Genomic DNA, 23,802 nt, shown 5'->3' with positions numbered 1-23,802 from the left:
CACTAGGTTCTGGAGTGAGGGTTCCTATGTGGCGTCCCTCTCTGAAGGGCCAACATGTGTTGAGAAGGTGCCCCCTGCTTCCTGTTGGAATGGCTGTCACTTCATCCCTTTTTCTTTCTTTCTTTCCCCACAGGTTTGGTGTCTACGTTCCTCTGTGCTGCTTCCACCAGGACAGCAGAGCACAGCCCCTTCCTGCAGACTGTGGTTACTTGGTACAGGACCAGATGGTGGATGATGGGTCTTCAGCTGTCAGCAGCCTGGTCAAACCCAAAGATTTCCTCTCGCTTCTGTGGGAGTCCCTGAGAGAACAGTTCAATAACCCTACATCTATCCCCACCCACAGCTGCCCCCTCTCCCCAGATCTCATCCGCAATGAGGTGGAGTGCCTAAAAGCAGACTTCAACCGCAGGATCAAGGAAGTTCTCTTCAACTCTCTCTTCAGTGCCTACTACGTGGCGTTTCTGCCACTGTGTTTTGTGAAGGTAGCTCTTGTCAGGCTCTCTCTGTGCCCCTGCCCGCCGTCTCCTTCTGAATGTTGTGTGAATTGCTGCCAGGCCAGATTCCTGGTTAATTCCCCTTTTCTCTGTCTCCCCTTTGGCAGCCCGGATAGCGGAGCATGGCTGCATCCGGAGTGCACTAGTACTGCTCCTGGTTGGCGGATAGGTATTGCCATAAATGTGATGCACCTCTAGTCCCATCACCCCACTTACTAACTCCCCTGCTCCCGCCCCCTGTCCTAGGCAGATGGATAGCTGTGTTCTTCCTAGAAAAGGGAAGCTCTTGTTACTTGTCTCAGATCCAGCATCCTGGTTTTCGAGCGCTTGGATCAGAGGCTTTGATGGTCAGCCTGTTAGAAAACAGCCAACTAGGATGCTTGGCAAGCTAAACCCAAGACCCTCTTGTCAATGTGGGACTTGTATTTTTTCAATCTGTTGTTTTTTCTAACTTAGAATGAGCTCCAGTTGGTGTAATGAAACAGGCAGGGCTCCACAATCCATGTAGCAGTCTTGGTGCAACTGGTGCTTGTGGAGCAGTCCTGTGGCAAGCAAACCCCCTTGTTATCTGCTGCTGGAGGAGGAGATGCACCAGCTGCAGCATCATCCCCCTGCCCTTTCTCCTTCAGGTCAAGGAGAAGGGAGTCTTGAGTGTTTCCTAAGCTGTAACCCTCTGAAATCACCGGTCCAAAAGCGCATGCCTGTAACGTGTGGTGTGGGTCTGCGGGATGTACATGCAGTACGTCCCTTGTCGTCCTTCCTCTGTTTTGTGAACAGTGGTGCCAAGTTCTTGTCTGCTCTCTTTGCAGAGCACCCAGTATTACGACATGCGCTGGTCCTGCGAGCACCTCATCATGGTGTGGATCAACGCCTTTGTCATGCTCACCACTCAGCTGCTGCCTCCCAAGTACTGTGACCTGCTCCACAGATCAGCTGCCCACCTCGGCAAGTGGCAGAAACTAGAACACGGTTCCTACAGCAATGCTCCGCAGCATATGTGAGTGTGGGGATGAGGAGGGGTTGGCGTGCCCAGCAAGGGGTGAGAAGACGCTCTAGTAGATAAGCAGGTATCACAGTGCTTATCTACTGACGGTGCTTCTCCATTCCCCACAGCGCTGGGGTCAGAGATACAACTTTGCTGGTCTTTGTTTGCTAGAAATGGAATTGTCTGCTCTAGAGAGCTGTCTGAGCTCCTCTAGTCAGTGGTACTTCCTTCCCAGAAACAAATGCTGAGATTCTGCTTGGCCAACTGGAGAAGTTGCTTGTGCAGGGGCAGGGGGTGGCCCCCTCTGACGCAGCACATTCTAACCCTGGGGGAGCCATTTGTTCAGGGCGAGTCCATCGGGTGGTCTTGTGATCACCTCCTTGCCCTTTCCCAGTGGCAGCTAGGACACATCCTCATGGCAGAGGCTTTGGTATCTTCCAGGGTGCAGTCCGTTCCTGTGGATCCACATCCAGGGAGTTGGGAGCAGAGACGCTAATGCTCTGGTGTTCTTTCCCCACAGCTGGTCAGAAAACACAATATGGCCACAAGGAGTTCTGGTGCGACGGAGCCGATGCCTGTATAAAGCAGTTGGGCCTTACAACGTAGCAGTGCCTTCAGATGTGTCCCACGCCCGCTTTTATGCAAGTATCTCTCCTCTCAGTTGCCATGTTACAATTGCAGGAGGGAGGAGAGGCTCAAACCTAGCTGCAGCAGAGCAGACTGTGCAAAACAGAGTTTGGTGCTGCCCAACAGCCTGTTGCTGCTCAACAGAATACCTTTTAGCAGCAGAGGGGCTTTTCCATGGTAGTATTACAGAATCACAGAATTGTCTAGGTTGGAAAAGACCTTGAAGATCCTCCAGTCCAACCATTAACCTCACACTGACCATTCCCAACTCCACCAGATCCCTCAGTGCTGGGTCAACCCGACTCTTCAACCCCTCCAGGGATGGGGACTCCCCCCCTGCCCTGGGCAGCCCATTCCAACACCCAACAACCCCTTCTGCAAAGAAATACTTCCTAAGAGCCAGTCTGACCCTGCCCTGGTGCAGCTTGAGGCCATTCCCTCTTGGCCTGGCGCTTGTTCCTTGGCTCAAGAGACTCATCCCCCCTCTCTGCACCCTCCTTTCAGGGAGCTGTAGAGGGCCATGAGGTCTCCCCTCAGCCTCCTCTTCTCCAGACTAAACCCCCCCAGTTCCCTCAGCCGCTCCCCATCAGACCTGTGCTCCAGACCCTGCACCAGCTCCGTTGCCCTTCTCTGGACACGCTCGAGTCATTCAACGGCCTTTTTGGGGTGAGGGGCCCAAAACTGAACCCAGTGATTGAGGTGTGGCCTCATCAGTGGCGAGTCCAGGGGTCAGATCCCTTCCCTGTCCCTGCTGGCCACGCTATTGCTGTAGTAGTGGCTGGGCAAGATGGAAGCCATAGCTGCCTTCTTGGTGCTTCGTCAGCATGATGATTCATCTTGCCAATCAGGCAGTGGCAGATTAAGAGGGTTCTAGTTAACATCTTCCAGGGAAATGGGGAAGTATCTCAGCTGGCCAAGAGCTTATTTCACCTGTCCTGCCCTTCTCAAGCACAATGACACTTCTACATGCCATGTTTCTTGTGCTGCTTTCCCCAGCAGCTGGCAGTGGTTAGAGTACAAACTTCTGCACAACAGCGCTATGTACATCTCCCTCCCCATTTTAACACTTCAACAAATCATAGAAATCGTGTCCTTTTTCCCTGTCTTCCTGCAGTTCCTTTTTCACCGTCCATTACGGCTGCTCAACCTGCTGATTCTCATCGAAGGCAGCGTGGTCTGCTACCAGCTCTACTCGCTGCTGCGCTCAGAGAAGTGGAACCATACCCTCTCCATGGCCCTCATCCTTTTCTGCAATTACTATGTTTTATTTAAGCTCCTCCGGGACCGGATAGTATTAGGCAGGGCATACTCCTACCCACTTAACAACTATGGACTCAAGGCACACTAGGCCGGCCAAATGTGTACCCCTTCTCTTTCCTTTCTCACATGGCAGGGAGGGAACCTCAGAAAAAAAAAAATATTTTCGTACAGTTCTATTTTTTTTCTTGCGGCGTTTATAAATATTTAAAATATTTTATATTTTGTATACTATTGTTTTTGTGGGGTGGGAAGGGAACCAGTGGCAATTAAATGTCGCTTTATAAACAAGGTGTTATTTTATATATATAAAAACAAATCAGTGTGTATATACCGTATATCTATACCCATACATATATCTATGTGAAGCAACAGGATTGTGTGTGTGGTCACTGTGTCTGCTTTGCTCACACAACTGCCTTGCTCTTGCACACTGTTAATTAGGAACTGGTTTGCTCTAGAACTTGGATAATCTAACAGCCACGGGAAGAAAGGAAACACAGGGGCCTTTCACAAAGATGAGCAAAGTTTATCTTACTAACCTCAGTTCCAGGGAAGTCTTGCCTTGGAAATGTGCACTGGTGTGATACCAGTTTAGGGAAAGGGAGGAAGCAGGGTGTGGAAAGACAGACTAAGTTAGTCAGTCAGTAAAAGTTCTCAGTTCTTCTCAGCGTTAGCAGGATGGAAATACTTTTTTTAAAAAATAACAAACTCTTTACTTTAGCTCCTGTCTGTCTGCCTAGTAACTTAAGCTCCCTCACTCTACCCAGAGAATGAACTAAATATTTAAACTATAATTTCAGGGTAGTGTGTCATTTAGGAAGATTTTTTTTTTTTAAATAAATAAATAGCTTCATCTAGCAAGATGGTAATTGATTATTTTAAACATCCATCTCTAATCCCTTGAGTAACAGCATTAAATTAGGGAACATTCAGCCCTTTCCTTCAAGCCATAATGTTCTGGCAGAAATGTATTACTGTCTGATACCAACTCCCTTGTTGCTATACAATGCATTTCAGCAGTGTTTCACTCTAAGATATGCTGGTGGTGTTTAATAACTTATCATCAATATTAGAGAAAATATTTTGCTTTCAAACTGGTCTTCATAAAGCTGAACTATACTAGAATCTAGTGAATCCAGTGTGGCAGTATCACAGAGGAATTGGAGAGTATCAACCATATAATTAATTAATCTGTGAATGCTGGTGACAGCTGACAGTAGGAGTTGATGCTTTAACTCAGGTAATGAAGGAGGAGGCAGCAATGCAATGTTCTTCCATTCAGATGCCATCTGACTTAAATTTAGCCATTAGTAAAGTGCTAGCTCTGAAGAATGGGTATATATGAGAAAAAAGCCACACAAATTGTATGGAGTTTGGGACAAACTGCAACTACTTTCTGTTCTTTCTTTCCTTCCAAGCTAAGTAAGAACAGAGCAGTCTTCTTTGCTTCTGGCTGTAGGACAAGGTCACAAGCCTGGGATACCTGATAAGGTAGGCAACAGGAGATACCTCTGATCATTAACCACAACCTCCTCCAAAATGAACACAAATGCTTAGTTTTGGTTACTCCTACGCCTTTTCTCATCTTTCCTGGGGCCCCAGTGCTGCTGGCAGGACACAGGGACTTGGGAGTTTACAGTCTGGGACCTTTCAACGAAACACAGTACTGTGGCTTACAGCCTACCCTTGTACAAGTGTAGTCTTCTCTAGCTCTTCCTCCTGTAATATCATGCTTTGTCTTGAATCCACGCCTCAATTCCTCCTTGATTACTTCAGGAAGTGCACTTGGGATAAGAGGGGGCTGGTTTCTTCTCTAGAACAGGCTCTTTGCTGTACATGGTTTTGTGCAACACCTTTCTTGCACCAAGCTTCCACTCTTAGAACGACAGAATTGTTTGGGTTGGAAGGGACCTCTAAAAGTCACCTAGGCCAACCCCCTGCCATGAGCAGGGACATCTTCAACCAGAGCAGGTTGCTCAGCTCCCCATCCAGCCTGACTTTGAATGTTTCCAGGGATGGGGCATCTATCACCTCTCTGGGCAACCTGTCCAGTGTTTCACCACCCTAAAAAAATCCACCACGTAAAAAAATTTGTCCTTACATCTAGGCTAAATCTACCCTCTTTTAGTTTAAAACCATTACCCCTTGTCCTGGTGCAACAGGTCTTACTAAAAAGTCTGTCCCCATCTTTCTTCTAAGTCCCCTTTAAGCAGTGAAAAGTCTCCCTGAGCTCTTGCAGCAACTCAGTAGCATTTTCTGCTTTCAGTACCACACAAATTTCACCTGCTTGTCATAGCTCAGCACCCCTTAAGCAGTATTCTACAGCATTACCAATTACTTTATTTAATTTAGATGCCTAAATGATAGTGGGCTTATATTTAAGCAACCAGTGGGAGAAAAGAGGCTCTCCAAGGCTTCAGGTGGGAAAAATAGAGATGTGCAACAGGAAGCCAGAACCCTCAACCAGGGCTTTGGGTCACAGAATTGATAAGGGTTCATGCTCCGGTTTTTCCCTCCCCTTGCACGTGAGGCTGAAGGTAGGTAGGAGCTGCTCCTGCAGTGAACACACTCATACTTTGTGCCAGAGTTAGACTGACCTTACCCTGCTTACAGCATAAGGGACAGAAGCACAGTGACACTTCCCATAGCTATAGGCATTCTCTTTTGCTCTGATGCACTGTATAACACAACACACACTATCTAATTGCAGGTGTGTTAAGATCCTCCTCATTCCAAGGGAGCTAGGCATTATTTCTCAAGAGAAGCTGGCTCTCCCCCTCAAAGTACCTTCATTATATCCTTGGAGCAGGAGTTTTTGTGAGAAAGTTTAAGGTCTAGGGATTGTACCTTTCCATGCATAGTAAGAACTGCCAACATGCAGTCCTGTAGATGCAACTGTCTTCCATGTTTATACAAGACCCTTACATAGAAAGAAATTGCAGAAGATAGTTGCAGCTTCCCCTGTTGGCAAAAACACAGCAAGGAACTAGCTAGCACAGTTAGTCTCCCCAGTATAAACTGGACCATGTGGTAACAATGGGGAGCAGAAATTATGTCTGCCCAGCATCAGTGCCTGCTTAGATCAGTGTTCCTCCCTACTCCTCCAACGGGCCTGTAACTAAGCCTTATTTGGGTGAACAATGAAAACAAGAATACTCTAATATTTGGTCAGGTCAGACTAGGAGAAAAAAGAATTAGTCTCCCTCTTGGTCACTCCATCATGCGAGGACGTCGTAATAAATGGATGGTTTTTTGGTCTGGCAACGAAACTGCTCTAGCTTCAGGCCAATCCTCAGAAGAACAGCTTCATCCCACCATTTTGCCATGACCTGGGAGAAGATAAGACACAGAAAAAGAAAAAAAAAAAAAGCATAAGCATCATCACATAGACACTGTTGAAAGCCCTGCAAAACGTAACTGATTTTTGTTTTCCCCAACAGCACCAAAAGGACACGTTTTATTTACCCTTCTCCCCCAGCAGGTATGGCATCAGTGTAACTGGGATAAAGGCAGCTGTAAGACTTAATTAAAAGACATGAGCCTTTCATTTACATGAGACCCTTTTCAAGAGACAGCAAGGAAAGACTTGAAGTTACAGAACTGAGGAATAGGAAAATAGAGGAAGGAGTAGTGACAAATAGTGAATACTGATGCAAGTAGATAGAGAGACAGAGAAATCTATCTCCCAGATACCGGAAGAGTCCCTCTGCCATTCAGGAGTGAGTTACTCTGAGGAAAATCTCTTCACCCACAAGTTAAAACTTTATTACCAGTACCTGCCATTCCTCAAGTGTGTTGTGTGGAACAGCAGGAACCTGGTTATAGTGGTTCCGGACAAAGCCAGTTGGAGATTTTGTGACCCAGCATTCACAAAGAGCCAATACTCACTTGGAAGCTGATAGGAAGCCCAGCTGTAGAATATCCAATGGGGACCACAAGGCCTGGAATCCCAGTGAAGTTACCAAGCTGCATGAACCTGGGGGAAAAGCTGTCATCAGCATTCACAGAATCATCTCGGTTGGAAAAGACCTTGAAGATCCTCCAGTCCAACCATTAACCTCACACTGACCGTTCTCAGCTCCACCAGATCCCTCAGCACTGGGTCAACCCGACTCTTCAACCCCTCCAGGGATGGGGACTCCCCCCCTGCCCTGGGCAGCCCATTCCAACGCCCAACAACCCCTTCTGCAAAGAAATACTTCCTAAGAGCCAGTCTGACCCTGCCCTGGTGCAGCTTGAGGCCATTCCCTCTTGGCCTGGTACTTGCTCCTTGGCTCAAGAGACTCATCCCCCCTCTCTGCACCCTCCTTTCAGGGAGCTGTAGAGGGCCAGGAGGTCTCCCCTCAGCCTCCTCTTCTCCAGACTAAACCCCCCCAGTTCCCTCAGCCGCTCCCCATCAGACCTGTGCTCCAGACCCTGCACCAGCTCCGTTGTCCTTCTCAAGACACGCTCAAGTAATTCATTCCTGCCTTGGGACAGCAGCAAAGTCATTCTTTTTTGGGAGAGGCAGCTAGGATCGATCCCTCCTGCTCTACAGCCTGAGCTCCTTCAGTTAGTACAGCTAGTCTCCAGCCGTTCCCAAACTTCTGCTCTGTAGTACGAGCAGCACTCTTCTTACCTCATGGACCGGACTGTGAAGGACATATCACTGCTCCCAGACAAGAGGTCAGATTCAAAGATTCTTGGGGCAGTACAAGCAACACCTGTGGAGGAATCACAGAATGATTGAGACTGAAAGGGACCTCAGGAGGTCATCTTGTCTAACCTTCCATCTCAAGGACAGTCAGCCAGAGCAGGTTGTCCCAGATGATGGCCAGATGGCTTTTGAATATCCCCAGGGATGGAGATTCCACAGCCTCTCTGGGCAACCTAATCCAGTGCTTAAATAGCAAAGGAAGAGTCAGGCAGTGGGCAATCTTCAAGGAACAGCTCAGTTCATTAAAACCACATTAAAACCATGTTGGTGATGCAAACTCACACCCCTGAAATGCAATCAAGTCGCTAGGATTTATGAATTAAGCGGTTAGTTTCTATTCTGAGCAAGAACATCTTCATACGTAAGTAGATGTTGAGTCCCTCCTTTGTAAATGTGCTGGCTCTGCAGCTCCTGGTTAAAGTACCAAGGAGGAGTTTCTCACTGCCATGGATATAGGCAGTAAGTCTAGAAATACACAGAAAATCCAGATATATACAGCAGGTTTCCTAACCAGGCTGCACCTTCTTCTAAAGACTTGAGACAAGGCAAAGTCTTTGCAAAAAAGACCTGCTCTTAAAACTCGGGGGGAGGGGGTGGCGTGGTTAATGGAGTGACTGTTCTTAAAAGGCACCACACGGCTGTCAGGGACCAGCTCTTTGGCCAAGGCTGCCAATACCTGGTGTAAGGATACAGTTCACAGAGGTGAAGATCTCCTGCAAAAATCTCATGCTCCGAGTTCTCTGTCGATTTGCCTGCAAGCAGAGAGACTACTGTCTGACTGGGTTCATGAGACTCGTGTTCCATGATGGCAGACTCTGCCTGTTAGAACCTTTGGAAAAGAAGACACCATTCCTGCAGTTTGGAACCAAGATGCAGGCCAGCAGGCCAGGTGGCACGTCCTTTGTGGTACCCTACCACTCAGCATGCTTTCACAGCAGAGGCCAGTACGGCTGGGCAATATCCTATTGTATGGAGGATATGGGAGGTTAAGAGAATCCTCTACCCCACCTTTACGATTTTGTTAGGTGCCTACCTTCAGCCTTTCCCACAGCATTTCCCTTACCGTAATGTAATCCAGAGCTGTGAACTGGGAAGCCAAGGCCAGGTTAGCCCGAGTGTCCAAATTCTGAAAGAGAAACATCCATCATGCTCTGTTTGCAAGAAACTGAATGTGACAGCCCAGGAGTTCTCTTCCAGGTCCATTCTCCTGTATCAACCAACAGGTGTTTTTTGTCACAGAAAAAGCAGGAGAGCCTCAGGTTTCTCACTGACATGATGCTTGTTCTGTATCAGCCAGGACAACTACTGCCACTGATCTGAGCTGCTGCTACTTACCATTTCCTGGAAATGTTTGTTGAAGTCAGGTTGCAGGAAGTCCCTCATCTCCCCAAGAATGCAGATTGCATGTGCTACTCGCACTTCTTCCATCTCTGGAAGAAACACTTCTACCACGCTGGCTCCCAGACTCCGCAGGTATTCCACGGCTGCGTATAGAACAGGTAAAGCACAGACAGCATCCCTGAGTTCACCAAACTCCATCGAAGGGCTGTAAATCTCCACCCCCTTGAGAAGTTAAGAGACCCCACGGGCCATTATAAGACGAGCATCTTCAGTGCATTGTGTGGGGTGCAGACTGCTGCAGCTGCTTCTCATGGGTAAAAGCCTGCAGCCTAACTAGATCTCAATATTCCAACAGGGCAGGGGTAGGGGCTTGCAGACAGGTTCCTAGCTTACCCACTACATTTCGGGCAAGTTCCTCTCCTCCCTCTAGCCCCACAGTTAACACAAAAGAGTAAAGGTGGACTGATGATGCTTCTCCAAGCACTTGACATGACTGGTATTCTATCAGCATGAAGTAATTATTTAGCATCATCAGATTCCCATTCAAAGCCTCTTCTGAACTATAATGGTAGAGAAACCCGGGGGATACTCAAACCAGGTCAGCAGTACAGGTTCGCTAAACCCTGATGCACTTTAGCAAGGCTGAACACCAAGACTTTGCAAAAAGTAAATCTTTTGCACTCAGAAAAGAACAGCCTTCTTTCTTTGACCCCCAACTTCTTCATAAATACCCAACTTTGCCTATTTCACTGGCTTCTGGTGCATCTCTCCTAAGAAAACTCTACACAGTGTGTAGAAGCATGAGTGTCTGTGGAAATGTCTGAAGAAAATCCAGGCAAACAAAGCCTGAATACTGTGAACTCTCTCAGCTCCAATGCATAGGAGGCCAACCACTATACCAGGCACTGTACAGTCTTTCTCCCCCACCCCCAAGTACTCACCAGGGTCAATTCTTCTTAGTCTAAAATCTGACAAAGCCACCCTAAAGGCACCATTTGGCTGATTTCAAGGAAATTCCAGAGGACTGAATTTATCACAAAGACCTAGCCCTGTCTTTCCTACTCAACATTATGTTGTGAAACAAGTCTCTCCCTTAAGTCTTTTACCATTAAAGCTTGCAAAATAAGTATTACTGGGCACAGATCTGTCTTTATACAGATGGAGGCTTAGCACACTGGACTGCATTCTTCCATTGTAACCTGACAAGCCTACAGCCGTTGAGATTTTTAACCCTCAGCAGTCAGGATGGCTTCCCTAATACAAAGCTACTGCTGTTTGTCCAGCCAAACCTCTTCAAGCATCTGCCTTTAAGGACTACAGGCGAGATCTTTTTAATGCACACAGAAGAGGAGCACAGAATGATACCATGACATCAGGCAGAATAAGAGAGTTACAGACTTTTCCTCTTTACCTTTCTCACAGATGGACAGGACTTCAGCATCACATGCCTAGAGAATAAGAGGAAAGAACTAAGTAGACTTTAGTAACTGCCCTCCTCTCCCTGGTGAGCACACTCACTAGGACTTCTGTCCTCATGGAGCTTTCCTTGTTCCTATCCATAATGGCAGTGAAACACAGCCCTCCAGGACTGCCTTAGGCCACCTGCTCCAAGAGAACAGCTTATGTATCATACCCCTAAGGAAAAGGAAAGGTTGTCTTTTTCCAGAGGAGGATATTCCTCTGCACTGAGGCAGAGCCAGAAAGAGTCCTTGTTTTCTTCCAGGGAAGAAATCCTGAGCACATTTGTGGGGTCACATTACAATCAGTAAGTGACACTAACTTGCAAAGCCCTGTTTCTACACTGGAATGATAAAATACCCCTCCGTGGCTACATCACTGTCACCAAATGGATACACTAATTTTCCTCACTTGATTTTAAACTAACTGCCTTTTGTAATCAGTTCAGAAGCATTGCTTCTGATAGAAACAGCCATATGAGGAAGCATACTACCATCAACTGTACAGTCATTACCTTTCCTCATGCCTCCAACAGACTTTTACTCAAAAGGTTGCCTCAGGAAAAAAAATCTATCCCTGTCAATGTTTTCTCCCAGGCAATATTCACTTCCAATTATGAGACTAAATATGAGAAACTCTAATGATGACAGGCAAGAGAAAAGTGAATGCACCAAGTTCCTTTAAAATCTCATTTGGCAAAGCAGCAGAAAGAAAGAGGTAGAACAGGCACCTTAAAAAACGTCCAGTCCACTCCCAGTTTTAAGTCTTTCAGGTCAGGAGCACACATACCAGATAGGGTTGCTTTGGGCTGTTTTAGTCCTGCAGGGAACAAACAAGAGTTCTGGCTTTTATCTAGGATGTCTCTAGGAAGGCAGAGCACCTGAGCTCAGGGAGGGAGAGGGCTCACCTACCATATGGATAGAGTGGATCTGGCTCCGCAAGGATACTGTAAACAATGGCTGCATCTGCCACCGAGGTACAGATAGGGCCTGTAAAAGAGAGAACAGTTATAAATACGTGACAAGTGATAAATACTACCTTCCTCCCTCCCAAGGTCTTCTGAACGCACAGATTCCCTCCCTGTTGAGGACATGGTCCCTGAGGTGGAGCACAAGTCCTCTTACCTACGCTGACTGTGGAGTAGGAGAGTGGCAAGCTGCCATGACAGCTGATGCGCCCAAACGTACCTAGAGAAAAATAAATGAGCAGTTAGCTATCAGCAGTCGCCAATAAGATCTGACCTAGATGGCCTCTGGCGCACCCAGTCAGTAAGCAACATTCACTTTTACATCTGCTGTTTCAAAGCCCAAAGCCCACTCATCTTTGAGGACCCTGTTCTGCTGACCACGATCCGTCCCATCAGTGAAACAGATGCACTCAACAAACAGTTAAAACTGTTTTCCCCATAAGAAATTATTTATTTGAGGGGAAATACATGAAGGGACGTTTTGAAATACACGCATTTAAATATGCAGAAGCAGCATCTATGGTATGGAGGATGGAGAAGCAGGAGCAGGATTATCAACAGCAGGAGATATCACCCCTGGGAGATCTCACTCACTTCACCAGTGAAACTCCATGCCTAACAATGGCTGTCTTCTGCAAGCACTCGTGTCACCTTTCTGACCAGTAACTTTTTTGTCATTGTCATCATTATCTTCCTCAGCTGAATCATGATTAATCAAGTTGATCACATGTGAAGGATGGAAAAACAGAGTAGGAGCTGAGTATCTGGTCTCAGATGAAGCAGCAGAGATCCTTCAGAATGATAAACCATTCCCAAAAGCTGGCATCTCTTCCAAGTGACAATCCTGCCTCGCCATCTTCCATGCTGCAGACACTGTGTATTTCTCACGACCTCTGCACATTCTCCTTGATTACCTTAATTTTTGTTGCAAAAACTGCATTGCTACTTCATGTAACACTGAGAGAAGAGGGAATGGGTACAAGCCTATTACCCGGTTCAACTTACCAGATACAAATCTGAGCAGCATCAGCCTCTCCATATAATTGGGGTGATGGCAAACCATCATGGGTGGAGATGCTTTTCACCAGCTCACTACAGATACCCAACTATGTTGGGAAAACCTCTCAGCAAAGAAGGAAGATTGAAGAGGGATGAGTGGGTAGCAAGAAAAGTAGCATGCGTGTTTTGTTTAGCATTTGACTCAAGTAAGTTAGTATGTTAGAACATCTGTTCAATAGCCAGTATCGAGAATACTTTCGCTCTGCCAGTCCAACCCACATGACTCTCAGGCTGTTATACTCCAGTTTCTCGCATCAAGTTTTGCTTGACAGGAATTGATGGACTGTGCCTGTGGCATTCTATCCGATACAGCAAACAAGACACACACACCCCTCCATGATTAAAGGTCTCTACCTTTCAGCCCCACCACACCACAGAACGAAGCAGGAATCCTCACAGAGCCGCCTCCATCTGTGCCAATAGCCACTGGGCAGAGACCTACAAGAAACCCACACAACTGGCCTGTAATCAGAGAGACATTGTGTTGCCCAGTCCATTCTACCAACAGTTGTGGCCAAGGCAGCACACAGAGCTCTCTGTTCAGCTAGGAGTTCCCTCCAGCTTCTAAACCCCCTCATAAAAACTAAATGACTGAGGTGCTTTGGCTCAGGACCTTCCTCCCACCACCCCTGAGCTCCATTTAGGACCACCTACCTGCTGCTACAGCTGCTGCTGACCCACTGGAGCTCCCACCTGTGAAGTGGTTAGGCTTGTAGGGATTCCTTGGGATCTTGTGGTACCTGAAGCAGACAGATAGTTTTGAATATTTTCCTAGGAAGGACCCCATGCACTACAGGGCAGAAAAAGATTCAGAAACACAGTTCAGAGATTCTGATCTCTTAGTAAAGAGATACTGTTTAATCCCAGATAGTGCTATGTCCCTAGAATGACAGAATCACATAATCATCTCGGTTGGAAAAGACCTTGAAGATCCTCCAGTCCAACCATTAACCTCACACTGACCGTTCCCAACTCCACCAGATCCCTCAGCGCTGGGTCAACCCGACTCTTCAACCCCTCCAGGGATGGGGACTCCCCCCTGCCCTGGGCAGCCCATTCCAATGCCCAACAACCCCTTCTGCAAAGAAATACTTCCTAAGAGCCAGTCTGACCCTGCCCTGGCACAGCTTGAGGCCATTCCCTCTTGTCCTGGTGCTTGTTCCTTGGCTCAAGAGACTCATCCCCCCTCTCTGTACCCTCCTTTCAGGGAGCTGTAGAGGGCCAGTGAGGTCTCCCCTCAGCCTCCTCTTCTGCAGACTAAAAAACCCCAGAAAACACGATACAAAAGACTTCTGCCTCAGAGTCCAACCTCATTACCATATGCAGCCTATCCAAAAAAGACACTCAAAGCAGGAGAAAGGATGCCAGCGACAGCACTGTGCCATTACTGCAGGCCACAGTGCACTACTGCAATTCCAAAGGGTGGAGCAGCTGGTGACCAGCAATTCTTCAGACAAGCAAGTCCGCATCCCCAGCTCTGCTCTTTATCCCAGAGCAGCAGCTCCCAAAGCCTCCAGCCTGACTACAGTCCCCAGACACCGCAGAGGCCTGCCAGGCAGCAGGGTATCCAGACAACCAAATGCCCTGGCACGTTGTTGCAGCTGAGGGGGAACCCCAGTTCCATCCAGCTGCACATGCACAAAGCATGGCTCTGCACATGGCTTATCAAGGCTCCGAGCACCCCACCGCTGCGGAATAGAGGCTCTCAGCTTGGCTACAGCTGGAGAATTCACAACAGTAAATTCCAGTGAACCTGGTTTAGCTAGGAAATAAAACCACTATGTTCTGCTGAGATGACTGTACCTTTTCTCATTGTTCTGGGCCTTTAGCCATTACTGTGACTGAGCATTAGATTACTATTTATTTGGGTTTTGTCACTTTTTTTCTACCCCTCATCCTGTAAACATTCACACCTCCAGGCCTGTAAGGCCTGGCAAAACAAGCTCATTACTCAGCAGACACCATTCTCCTCCCTTTGATTTCAGAACCCTTCAGGCTTTCATGGCTACTCTGACCCTTCAATCTACAATGCTGCTTCATACCCCCAGGGCTCTCTGCACAGGGTGCTTCCATCAGTTTTGTTCTCACAAGCTTGCTCTCTTTTTGTTCCTTTCCCTGTCAGTTCTGGACAGACTTTTAAGTCTTTCTACACTCAGGAGGAAGAGAGGGGAAAGAGATTTTTACCTATTAGGGTTGCATCCAGTTGTTCCAGTCCCCAGTTCATGCATATTTGAGACTCCAATAATGATAGCCCCAGCCTCTCGCAGCTTCTTGGCCACAGTAGCATCTTCTGTTTCAGGCTCTGTCCCAAGATACACTGTTCCCACTCGCTGATGGTAAGGTACCTTAGCAAGAAGACACCTTATTACTCATTCTCAAACCCTGGCAAGGTAGGCAGGCACATGTGCATGCCTCACATGCACACTTCACAACAGATCCCAGACGTTAGGATGACCAGAGGTAAGTAAGGGCTAGGAAGCTTCACTCTTCAACTTGTCCTGTTGGTTTCTGTTAAGGAGGGACACTTAACCCTTCAATATCTGGTCCTTCCTCCATGCAGAAGAGTCTTTTTAATACCATAATACAGAAGAGCAGAAACAGAATCACAGAGTCATCTTGGTTGGAAAAGACCTTGAAGATCCTCCAGTCCAACCATTAACCTCACACTGACCATTCCCACCTCCACCAGATCCCTCAGTGCTGGGTCAACCCGACTCTTCAACCCCTCCAGGGATGGGGACTCCCCCCCTGCCCTGGGCAGCCCATTCCAACGCCCAACAACCCCTTCTGCAAAGAAATACTTCCTAAGAGCCAGTAGATGGTCAAAAAGTCTGCCTCTCTGCAGCCATGCAACTGCTATGCCCAGAGGCACCTTGGCCCCACAGCACACAGAGGCTCTATTTTCCATTTTTCTACAGACAGAGCTGCAGTGTTTCAGAGCTGCAGTGCTTTGAAGCAAGGCACCAAGATTAGATGAATGCCAAAATACCAGATGGAGTAATTTTCAGGGTATGCTAAGTACTCTTCACTTCAAGGCAGCAATGGAAGAATCTGTACATAAAGAAGACTCCCACCCTATGGGTAGGTCTCTGCAGGGCCTACTACAGCGTGATGGCACTGCCAGAGTACTTCATCATAATTGTCCAGCCACAGGCAAAACTCCTTGTGAGTGGGGATTTTCAAAGTAACTTGCATATTTCTAACACACATCCTTCTAACACACATCCTTTAAGGTGAGGAGAGGGGGATGCTTTACCAGTGGAGCAGAGTACGTGCCTGAGAAATACAGTTACACCTTTCATACATTCTCATTTCATCATAAGAGGGACTGTTTCCCACCTCCACCCTCTACTCCCCATGGATTAAAGAGATTGGTACAAGATATGGAACACATCTACTGTACCCAAGATCTGTCTTTACCTGACAAAACTTGTTAATCCTACTCATTACAAACCCACACACTACCCCTTATTGCAAACATATTCTCAGGCTGAGGAGTTGGCCTTAAAACGTTGTCACAGTGAGTTGTCCAGGTTGACCACCTGCAGCACGAACTGACAGCTAGACAAGGAAACTCACTACTTTAAACTCTTCTTTCAGACACACTGGGATGCCATCCAGATAAGACAGGGTACATTTATTCCGGTAACGAGCGGTGGAGGCCTCAGCCATCTGCACAAAGAAAAAAAAAAAAGTGCATGTTATATATATATTTAGTTGAGCTGAAGGTCATTACCAGTATCAGAACAGATACTGAAAATGGCTTTCTCAGGCTGCTACTAAGCCAAACTATAAGTTTCTTTCTTCTTCCACCATATGCTGATGGGAAACTACTACTTGGAAGCATCTATGCTAATGGATGCCACAGAAGCACAGAAGATCCATTTTAAACATAATAATCCAGCAGGAAACAGATTGCTTTAATGCTACCTCTCTTTACAGGAAGGAAAGCAAACTTGTTTGTAGTCCTCTACACAAGGAGGGAGGAAAATCATACATATTTTTCTGTGCAATATTATCAGCAGAAGAGCCTCTGCCCCTTCTAATGGATGCTACCTGCTCTTGGGGTGGCAGAGGCCCCTTTCCTACCAGAGGCAGACATTACCAGCATTATTTGCTCCTGGTCCCATTGCACTATCGCTCTGAGTGGGGGCGTGGATTTGTCGCAGTCCTCCAGCATGGCAATGATGTTCTTTGCTACCTGAGATGGCGTCAGCTTCCCACTCCTACAGGACAGGAGAAGTTGGGACCTTGTTACAAGACCCCCCACACCACACCCACACACAGGGTTTCTCTTCCATGTAGCAAGACAACAGCTGTAACATCTGTAAGCGAGAACTAGGTAAGAATCTGTGTGTGGTGATAATTTCAACACAGCTGATACCATCGAGGCAGGAGACTCCCTTCCTTAAGGGGAGAATTTTCCTACACAGCACACCGCCAATCCTTAGAGTAGGGGCAGGAGCTAGGAGAGTTACCCAGACATTCCTGAACCACCAGATAAACGGGGAAGGACAGATGGCAGCTGAAAGCCTGAGGCTATGAAACTCCCAGCTCGGTGAGCTCAGACCAAGAGGCCAGCCCCCTTTACACAGGTCTCCTGTTACAGAGAAGGGGCTCCCAGTCTTTAACAACTCACCTTTAACAAACAGGCCTTCCCTACCTCCTAGTAATAGGCTGCATTACACCACAAACACATCTATCTCTGGCTGACACAGAACTCGGGCAGTCAGGATGGACCTGTAACACCAGACTGTAGGGTCAGCCTTTGGCTCCAAGACTGCAGTCCACTGGCAGAGGCGGCCCTTGAGGAAGAAGCTCCAGGAGCACAAGAGGATCTATCTGAGCACTCCACGCCTGGCACATGTCCCACAGGCAACCAGGAGTTACCGAACAAGCCAACAGCTTGCAGAACCTTAGTCAGGAATGTGCTTCCAGCTCTTTTCAGGCTGGACATGTTTACTGGGTGAAAGCAGACTGCTCACAGGAGCACAAGCAGCTGGGGAACCAAGGGATTCTTCAGAGACCCGCAGTATGTGCAACTCGCATCATCCAGATGAACCTTCCTCTCCTTCTCATGTGTTTGGGCAAACAAGGTATGTAGAAATCTCTCCCAGAGAAGACTGACAATAAGCCAAGGGAAACAGCATTTAAATATCCTTGCAGGGCTTGTAAAAGTTGTGCCAGCTCTCCTAGTTGGCTTTCTTTTGTTATTCTATTAGAGGGAAAGGGCTGCAGAGGGTGATGCTCAGGAGTGGTACCTCAAGGACAATCCTAACAAAGAGATGGCTGAGAGCTCATGGAACAGTAGAAGCCCACAGCAGGGGATCATACAAGATAGGTTGTTTCCAGACCATAATTTCACCTACCTGTAGCAGTCCAGGTAGTCTTTGATCCCTTTGAAGCTAAACCCATTGCTAGCAGAATCAGACCTGCAAAGAAATAATTAAAGGGGCAACTGTGAACCACCAAAGACACCTCTGTTTAGACGTGCAGACTTCAGCATCACAGTCCAATGCAGCTTTGGGCATCCCTCTCTCCCAGTAAACCTGCTGGTCACCATTTGGACCGTTAGCCTACACATTTCAGCTCACGCTCTGTCAGGCTCCTTGCACACGTGCGAGACACCAGGTACACTAAGGGTGCCACAAAAATAAGGGGACAGTCTTGCTTACGTGTTCTAGTTGTTTCGTATTTCTACTGCGATACAACAGTCATTAAACTGTTCAAAATTTATTCCAGGCTTGCATTTGCTACTCACTGCTGCAGCTTTACAGGATATCCAAAATATACTGGTAAACCTACTCCCAGGATCTCTGTCACAAGTTTGATCCAGAGATAGCCAGCAGCACGTACAGCACGTAGTGCAGGAGCAGGAGGAGGCACTATGCAGCACACACAAGGATACACATCAACAAACCACTTAAAAACTAGGTCGATGGCTCTAGCACATAAGAAATAGACCGTTTCGCATCACAACAGGATAAGCATAAGATCATATAAAGAGCTAGCTACTGTTACTACTCCTGTGATATCTCAGAATCATGTAGGTTGGAAAAGACCTTGAAGCTCCTCCAGTCCAACCATTAACCTCACACTGACAGTTCCCAACTCCACCAGATCCCTCAGCGCTGGGTCAACCCGACTCTTCAACCCCTCCAGGGATGTGGACTCCCCCCTGCCCTGGGCAGCCCATTCCAACGCCCAACAACCCCTTCTACAAAGAAATACTTCCTAAGAGCCAGTCTAAATATCTCCATATCATCCTCCAAACTAGAAGCCAGACCCTGGAACAGGACAGCACATGGCACCATAAAGTGCTACGCAGGGCAGAGGTACAGCTCCACTAACCTGCCCTGTTATAATCAATATATCACTGGCAGAGATGGGGAGACAAGAACCAGAAGGCTGCACTCACCCTGAACAGTGCCTGCAGAAAATACATCCCTCCTTCTAAAGTGAAGGAGCTGAAAGTTTTTCCTTGCTCCATCTTAAGAACTCAAGCCTGGAGCAAGCTTAGTCCTGCTAAAAGCCAAGATACATGCAGAGATCCCACTCTGAGACGCTGATGAAGTACAGCTCAGACATTTTCCGTAACTCCTGGATAGGCCCACAGCTAAGAACCAAAACCAGATGGGGAGAGCATTCATGGCAGCCCAGCTGCTCCCACCTCAGCATCAGACCTCAGTAAGGCACTGAGTAACTGTTGCCTGGAATCTAGCGGGATTTAATCAAGTGCAGGCTGCAATCAAGCTGAACAGGTAACTTAACAAACAAAACCTAATTTCTTGTGCATTGTTTTCTTAATAACCTGTGTTCATTCTCTCCTCCAAATCACCCGTGTGAGATTCCTTGCAGGTCAGAAACAGCACACCTGCAAACTCACTTAAAGGCATATATGTGCTGACTAGCAACCACCAAGTGTACCTGCTCTAATAGGGCAGTCAGAGCCCTGGCAAGGGCAGAATTTAGTCTCTCGCCAGTAAGCAGCTTCCCCGAAGCTTGAAGAAACTTGATGTTGCTTGTAACTTCATATGTGATTTGTAAATTGCAAAAGGAGACAGACAGCCCTATTTGTTTTGTAAAGTAGTTAGGCATGGAAAAAAGATTTTAATCCAGATTATCGACAGTGACAGCTTCCCACTAATATAATAGTGGCAACACGCATTTTCTTCCACTCCACTCTTACACATCACACACTGACCTCGCATTCATCAGCTGCTCAATAATATCTGAAGTGCTTTTAGCCTCAGACTTGTCTTCTGTAATCTCCGCAGCAACCTCTGGGAGAAATGTGGGATCTTCATGAATGTCAAGTGAACGCATGAGAGAGAAGTTGTTCAGCCTGAAAGAGAGAGAGTCACGGCTAGAGTTTGCAAGCTCTACCATGACTAATTTGTCAGAGTGTTCAGAGGGAACCTTACCCAAGAACATTTTGTTTTAGCAGTCTGCTCTCACAGCAGGGAGTTGCAACAGTTACAAGATAATCTCTCACACCTTTCCTAAAGGCAGCATCAAATCTATTCTGCTTGCTTAACAAAGCCTCCCACCTCTTGACATAAGGCCAGACAGCCTCTGTAAACCAAAGCCCAGAAAGAAATGGTGAAAGTTTTCAATTCACTTTAATTAGACATATCACCCACGGACCAATAAAGACAGGAATGGAGAGGAAAAGAAAAGGAGAAAGTAGTATAAACCATGTGTTGAAGCACTAATCCTGTTAAAACAGGCACCTCTTCAGCCTTTTCCATGACCTTCTTCAACACAGTTTGTCTGCAACCAAATACTGCAGCACAAGTTCAGGGTTTGGAACACATAAAGCAAGGAAATCAAGACCCTATCACAGATGTCAAGGAATGATCTGCTGTCTAAGAGCAGTGACACTTGTCTGGGTTCGATTCACTCATAAAGCCCATGTCCCAAATAAAAATTCAAGGGTACCAATTGTGTGCAATCTTGTGTAATCAATTGTGTGACATCCCAGAGTCCTGGGATCTGCACAGATGACCCATCAAATGATGAGCAAATTACACGAGCCAAGCATGAGCCTGAAGTTCCTGACACCTCTTACCTGAGTGGCACTTAGTGCAATGTACATTTAAAAGCACAGTTTCCAAACAAAAATGCGAGAGAGAAAAAAAGGCTGACCTAAAAAAGTAAGTATCTTTGAAAGGAATCTATTGGAACCCCTGAACTCCATGTCTGGCCTTATTTCTCCACTACTACTATTGTACTTGTGATAAACACAGGAGATCTGCACATCCACAAGCTTTGAAAGAAAGACTGCTCTTTAGCAAAGAACAGAAAGGCAAAGAGGCAAGGTGGTGAATTCGGCTTTTATGCTCCTGCCTGAGTGGGAAAAAAGGTTAACTTCTTCTGGTAGAGACCCACTCAAACCAGAATAGTTAAAAAAATCTTGAAAACATCTATGAAATAATCTTGCTCACTCTCCAATCAAGTTATGCAGCTTCCCTCTTAGAAAAGGTCATTTCAGATAACTTGTAAGTGATGTGCAATGTAAGCACCTTTAAAAAAAAAAAAAAAGAAAAAAACTTGGAGGGGGAGAAAACTCTCCACTCTTACCTCATTAAGAGTGGCAGTAAGCAGATCTGTCCAAAAGCCTAGAAGAAAGTAAGCAGAAACATTGGTTTGCAGTAACTTTGACCTGAACACCTTTCCCGCTAGACAAGGAATGCTGAATGTGCTCACAATTGCTGCAGGACCCTAGAGAACATGCAATGTTACGTAGTAAAAAAGTAGCACAAATGCTTGTATTTCAGGCCACAAAACTGGTCTGAAATCTTTCCCCCACAATTATAAAGAGCATATTCTTCTGGCTCTCCTGCCTTTGCCCTTCCCCAACTCGGCTCGGAAAAGCCTGCACCCGCAGGCTGCAACACTGTTAAGAGGCATCAACATCGCTCCCATGCCTTACTTCCTTCACGTTCCATGGATTATGCAAACACTGGATGAAGGAGAAACTTATTATTATTTTGTTTATCCTGTTAGGATCTTTCCTGTTGCTCAACCAGCTCCTGCAGTAAACCAAGTCAACTTGGTAAAGCATGAGAAATTTAGAGACTCCATGGTAGCAGCCAGCAGAAAACACTCTCTGAATACCTTGATTCCCACTGTAGCAATACCAGTGGTCCCAAAGAGATCACCCTTGCTCTGGCCTGTCTTCGTAACTCAACAGTGGACTTCAAAAACATGTTAAGGGGTGCACAAATACAGTACAAGTCTGAAGCAAGACTCACACTCCTAGATCCACAAAGTGATATGTTGCCTCACACATTACATAAGAATTACAGACTTTTTGAAAACACGTTGCTCCTAATCTAGGCCTAATCTAAACCAGCACAATCCTGTAGGAAACTGAGAATCTCACGTCCCCTCTCCAAGGGAGACGTCAGGAAGGGAAACAAGCGCATGGCCATGCACCAGAAGTGGCCACAAAGCAAAGGAAAAAAGGTATTCTGGTTGTTATATCCTGGAAGAAAGCCACTTGCAAGGTATTCTCACGAACAAACACAGCCCTTCACTAGCTTTCACTCCAGGCCCAGCCAGACCTCTGTAACAGGTCGCACTGCTGAAATGACTTCCATGCCTAACCTTGACGCTGTCTCAAAAGGAAAGGCCAAGCAGCAGCAGCAAAATCCACCTCCTTTTGGGTGACTGATGCTGCAAGGTGCTCACTGCCGAGGGGATGCAGCACCAGCACCCTGCTCACAGCGGTCACACCTCCTTCACACCGGCTTTGGCGGGCTTGTGGGTTGATTCCTGCTGTGGGGAATCAACCCACAGGCTTGCCAAAGCCCATGCGAGGAAGAGCTTGGAGAGGGCAGACAGCTGCCTTCAAGCACCAAAGTGAACACAAAGAAGAGCTCGGGGGGAACAGCTGCTACAATGCCAAAGCCCACCCGAGGAAGAGCTTGGGGAGAACAGCTGCCTTCAGCACCAAAGCCCACGTGAGGAAGAGCTCGGGGAGGGCTGACAGCTGCCTTCTGTGCCAAAGCCCTCACGAGGAAGAGCTCTGGGAGAACAGCTGCCTGCAATGCCAAAGCCCACACGAGGAAGAGCGTGGGGGGAACAGCTGCCTTCAGCACCAAAGCCCATGTTAAGAAGAGCTTGGGGAGGGCGGATAGCTGCCTTCAGCACCAAAGCCCACGCGAGGAAGAGCTTGGAGGAAGAGCTCGGGGGGAACAGCTGCCTTCAGCACCTTCCTGAAACCCCCCCTCAGAGGGCTGCAGGACCCGGATCCCTTCACGTCTGAGGAAAGCTGGTGGCGGCTGCATTCCAAGTTTGCTGTCGGCTTCGGTCTCTCCACGCCCGGAGACACTCACGACACCCTCGCCCCGAGGCCAGCTCTCTCCCTCCCCACGGAATCCCACCTGGGGGTCAGGGTGAACCCCGACAGCAGGCAGAGAGCCACAACCTCCCTACGATTTCCCCAGAAAGGCGGGTTTTACCTTCCCTCCCTCGGCTATCCCCGGCAGTCCTGGCCTCGCCCGGTTTTCCCCAGAGCAGCCTCGGGTTCTCCTCCCCCGTTTACCGGCCGCCGCGGCCCCTCGCCCCCACTCACCGTGTTGGCCACATGAACGAAGAGGCGCAGCCCGGCGCCGCACAGCCGCGGGGCCCACTGCGGAGAGGAGGCGAGAGGTGAGCGCCGGGCCCCGCTCCCCACCGCTCGCCCGCTCCCTCCCTCCCTCCCCGGTGCTCACGGGGTCCCGCGGCGGGCTACGGCCCGGCGGCTCGGCCCGGCCCGGCTCCCGGCGGCGCAGCACGGCCCCGGCGCTGCCCGTGTACCGCCGCACGCAGCACAGGTAAGCGGCGGCCGGCAGCAGCGACAGGAGAACCAGCAGCAGCAGCAACGGCGCCATGACCGTCCTTCAGCCGACCCCGGCAGCAGCCAGCC

At 47.8% G+C, this 23,802-nt stretch overlaps 2 protein-coding genes across 4 annotated transcripts in view; one reads left to right on the top strand and one right to left on the bottom strand.

Annotated features, from left to right (window-relative positions):
- Nucleotides 1-3,654, top strand: part of TMEM39A (transmembrane protein 39A) — a 20,949-nt gene extending 17,295 nt beyond the window's left edge. For all 3 annotated transcript variants that reach the window (XM_074897349.1, XM_074897339.1, XM_074897359.1), the window contains 4 exons: nucleotides 134-482; nucleotides 1,304-1,491; nucleotides 2,000-2,120; nucleotides 3,221-3,654. In XM_074897349.1, the coding sequence (XP_074753450.1) occupies nucleotides 134-482; nucleotides 1,304-1,491; nucleotides 2,000-2,120; nucleotides 3,221-3,454 (892 nt within the window). In that variant the 3' untranslated portion in view covers nucleotides 3,455-3,654. The remainder of the gene's footprint in view (nucleotides 1-133; nucleotides 483-1,303; nucleotides 1,492-1,999; nucleotides 2,121-3,220) is intronic.
- LOC141956532 (uncharacterized) lies at nucleotides 3,640-23,794 on the bottom strand. The gene is made up of 20 exons (XM_074897327.1): nucleotides 23,609-23,794; nucleotides 23,470-23,526; nucleotides 21,471-21,508; nucleotides 20,092-20,232; nucleotides 18,257-18,319; nucleotides 16,993-17,113; nucleotides 16,467-16,559; nucleotides 15,072-15,232; nucleotides 13,542-13,627; nucleotides 13,242-13,325; nucleotides 11,986-12,048; nucleotides 11,773-11,850; nucleotides 11,592-11,680; nucleotides 10,815-10,851; nucleotides 9,398-9,546; nucleotides 9,126-9,188; nucleotides 8,739-8,814; nucleotides 7,985-8,069; nucleotides 7,255-7,342; nucleotides 3,640-6,695 (listed from the first exon to the last, which is right to left on the bottom strand). The coding sequence occupies exons 1-20, from the start codon at nucleotides 23,765-23,767 to the stop codon at nucleotides 6,585-6,587; spliced, it is 1,842 nt and encodes a 613-aa protein (XP_074753428.1). The 5' UTR covers nucleotides 23,768-23,794; the 3' UTR covers nucleotides 3,640-6,584.
- Between the last annotated feature and the right edge of the window lie 8 nt (nucleotides 23,795-23,802).

The sequence above is a fragment of the Athene noctua genome, chromosome 1, assembly GCF_965140245.1.
Source record: "Athene noctua chromosome 1, bAthNoc1.hap1.1, whole genome shotgun sequence".
Classification (NCBI taxonomy): domain Eukaryota; kingdom Metazoa; phylum Chordata; class Aves; order Strigiformes; family Strigidae; genus Athene; species Athene noctua.
This window is presented reverse-complemented; position numbering and strand designations above follow the sequence as displayed.

Bases quoted from the DNA above. Each gene is read 5' to 3' on its own strand.
- LOC141956532 (XM_074897327.1), bottom strand. From the start codon at position 23,767: ATGGCGCCGTTGCTGCTGCTGCTGGTTCTCCTGTCGCTGCTGCCGGCC. The intron at 20,233-21,470 runs GTAAGAGTGGAG...TCTCTCTTTCAG, and splicing joins TTACTGCCACTCTTAATGAG to GCTGAACAACTTCTCTCTCA. The intron at 9,189-9,397 runs GTAAGTAGCAGC...TTTCTCTTTCAG, and splicing joins ACAAACATTTCCAGGAAATG to AATTTGGACACTCGGGCTAA.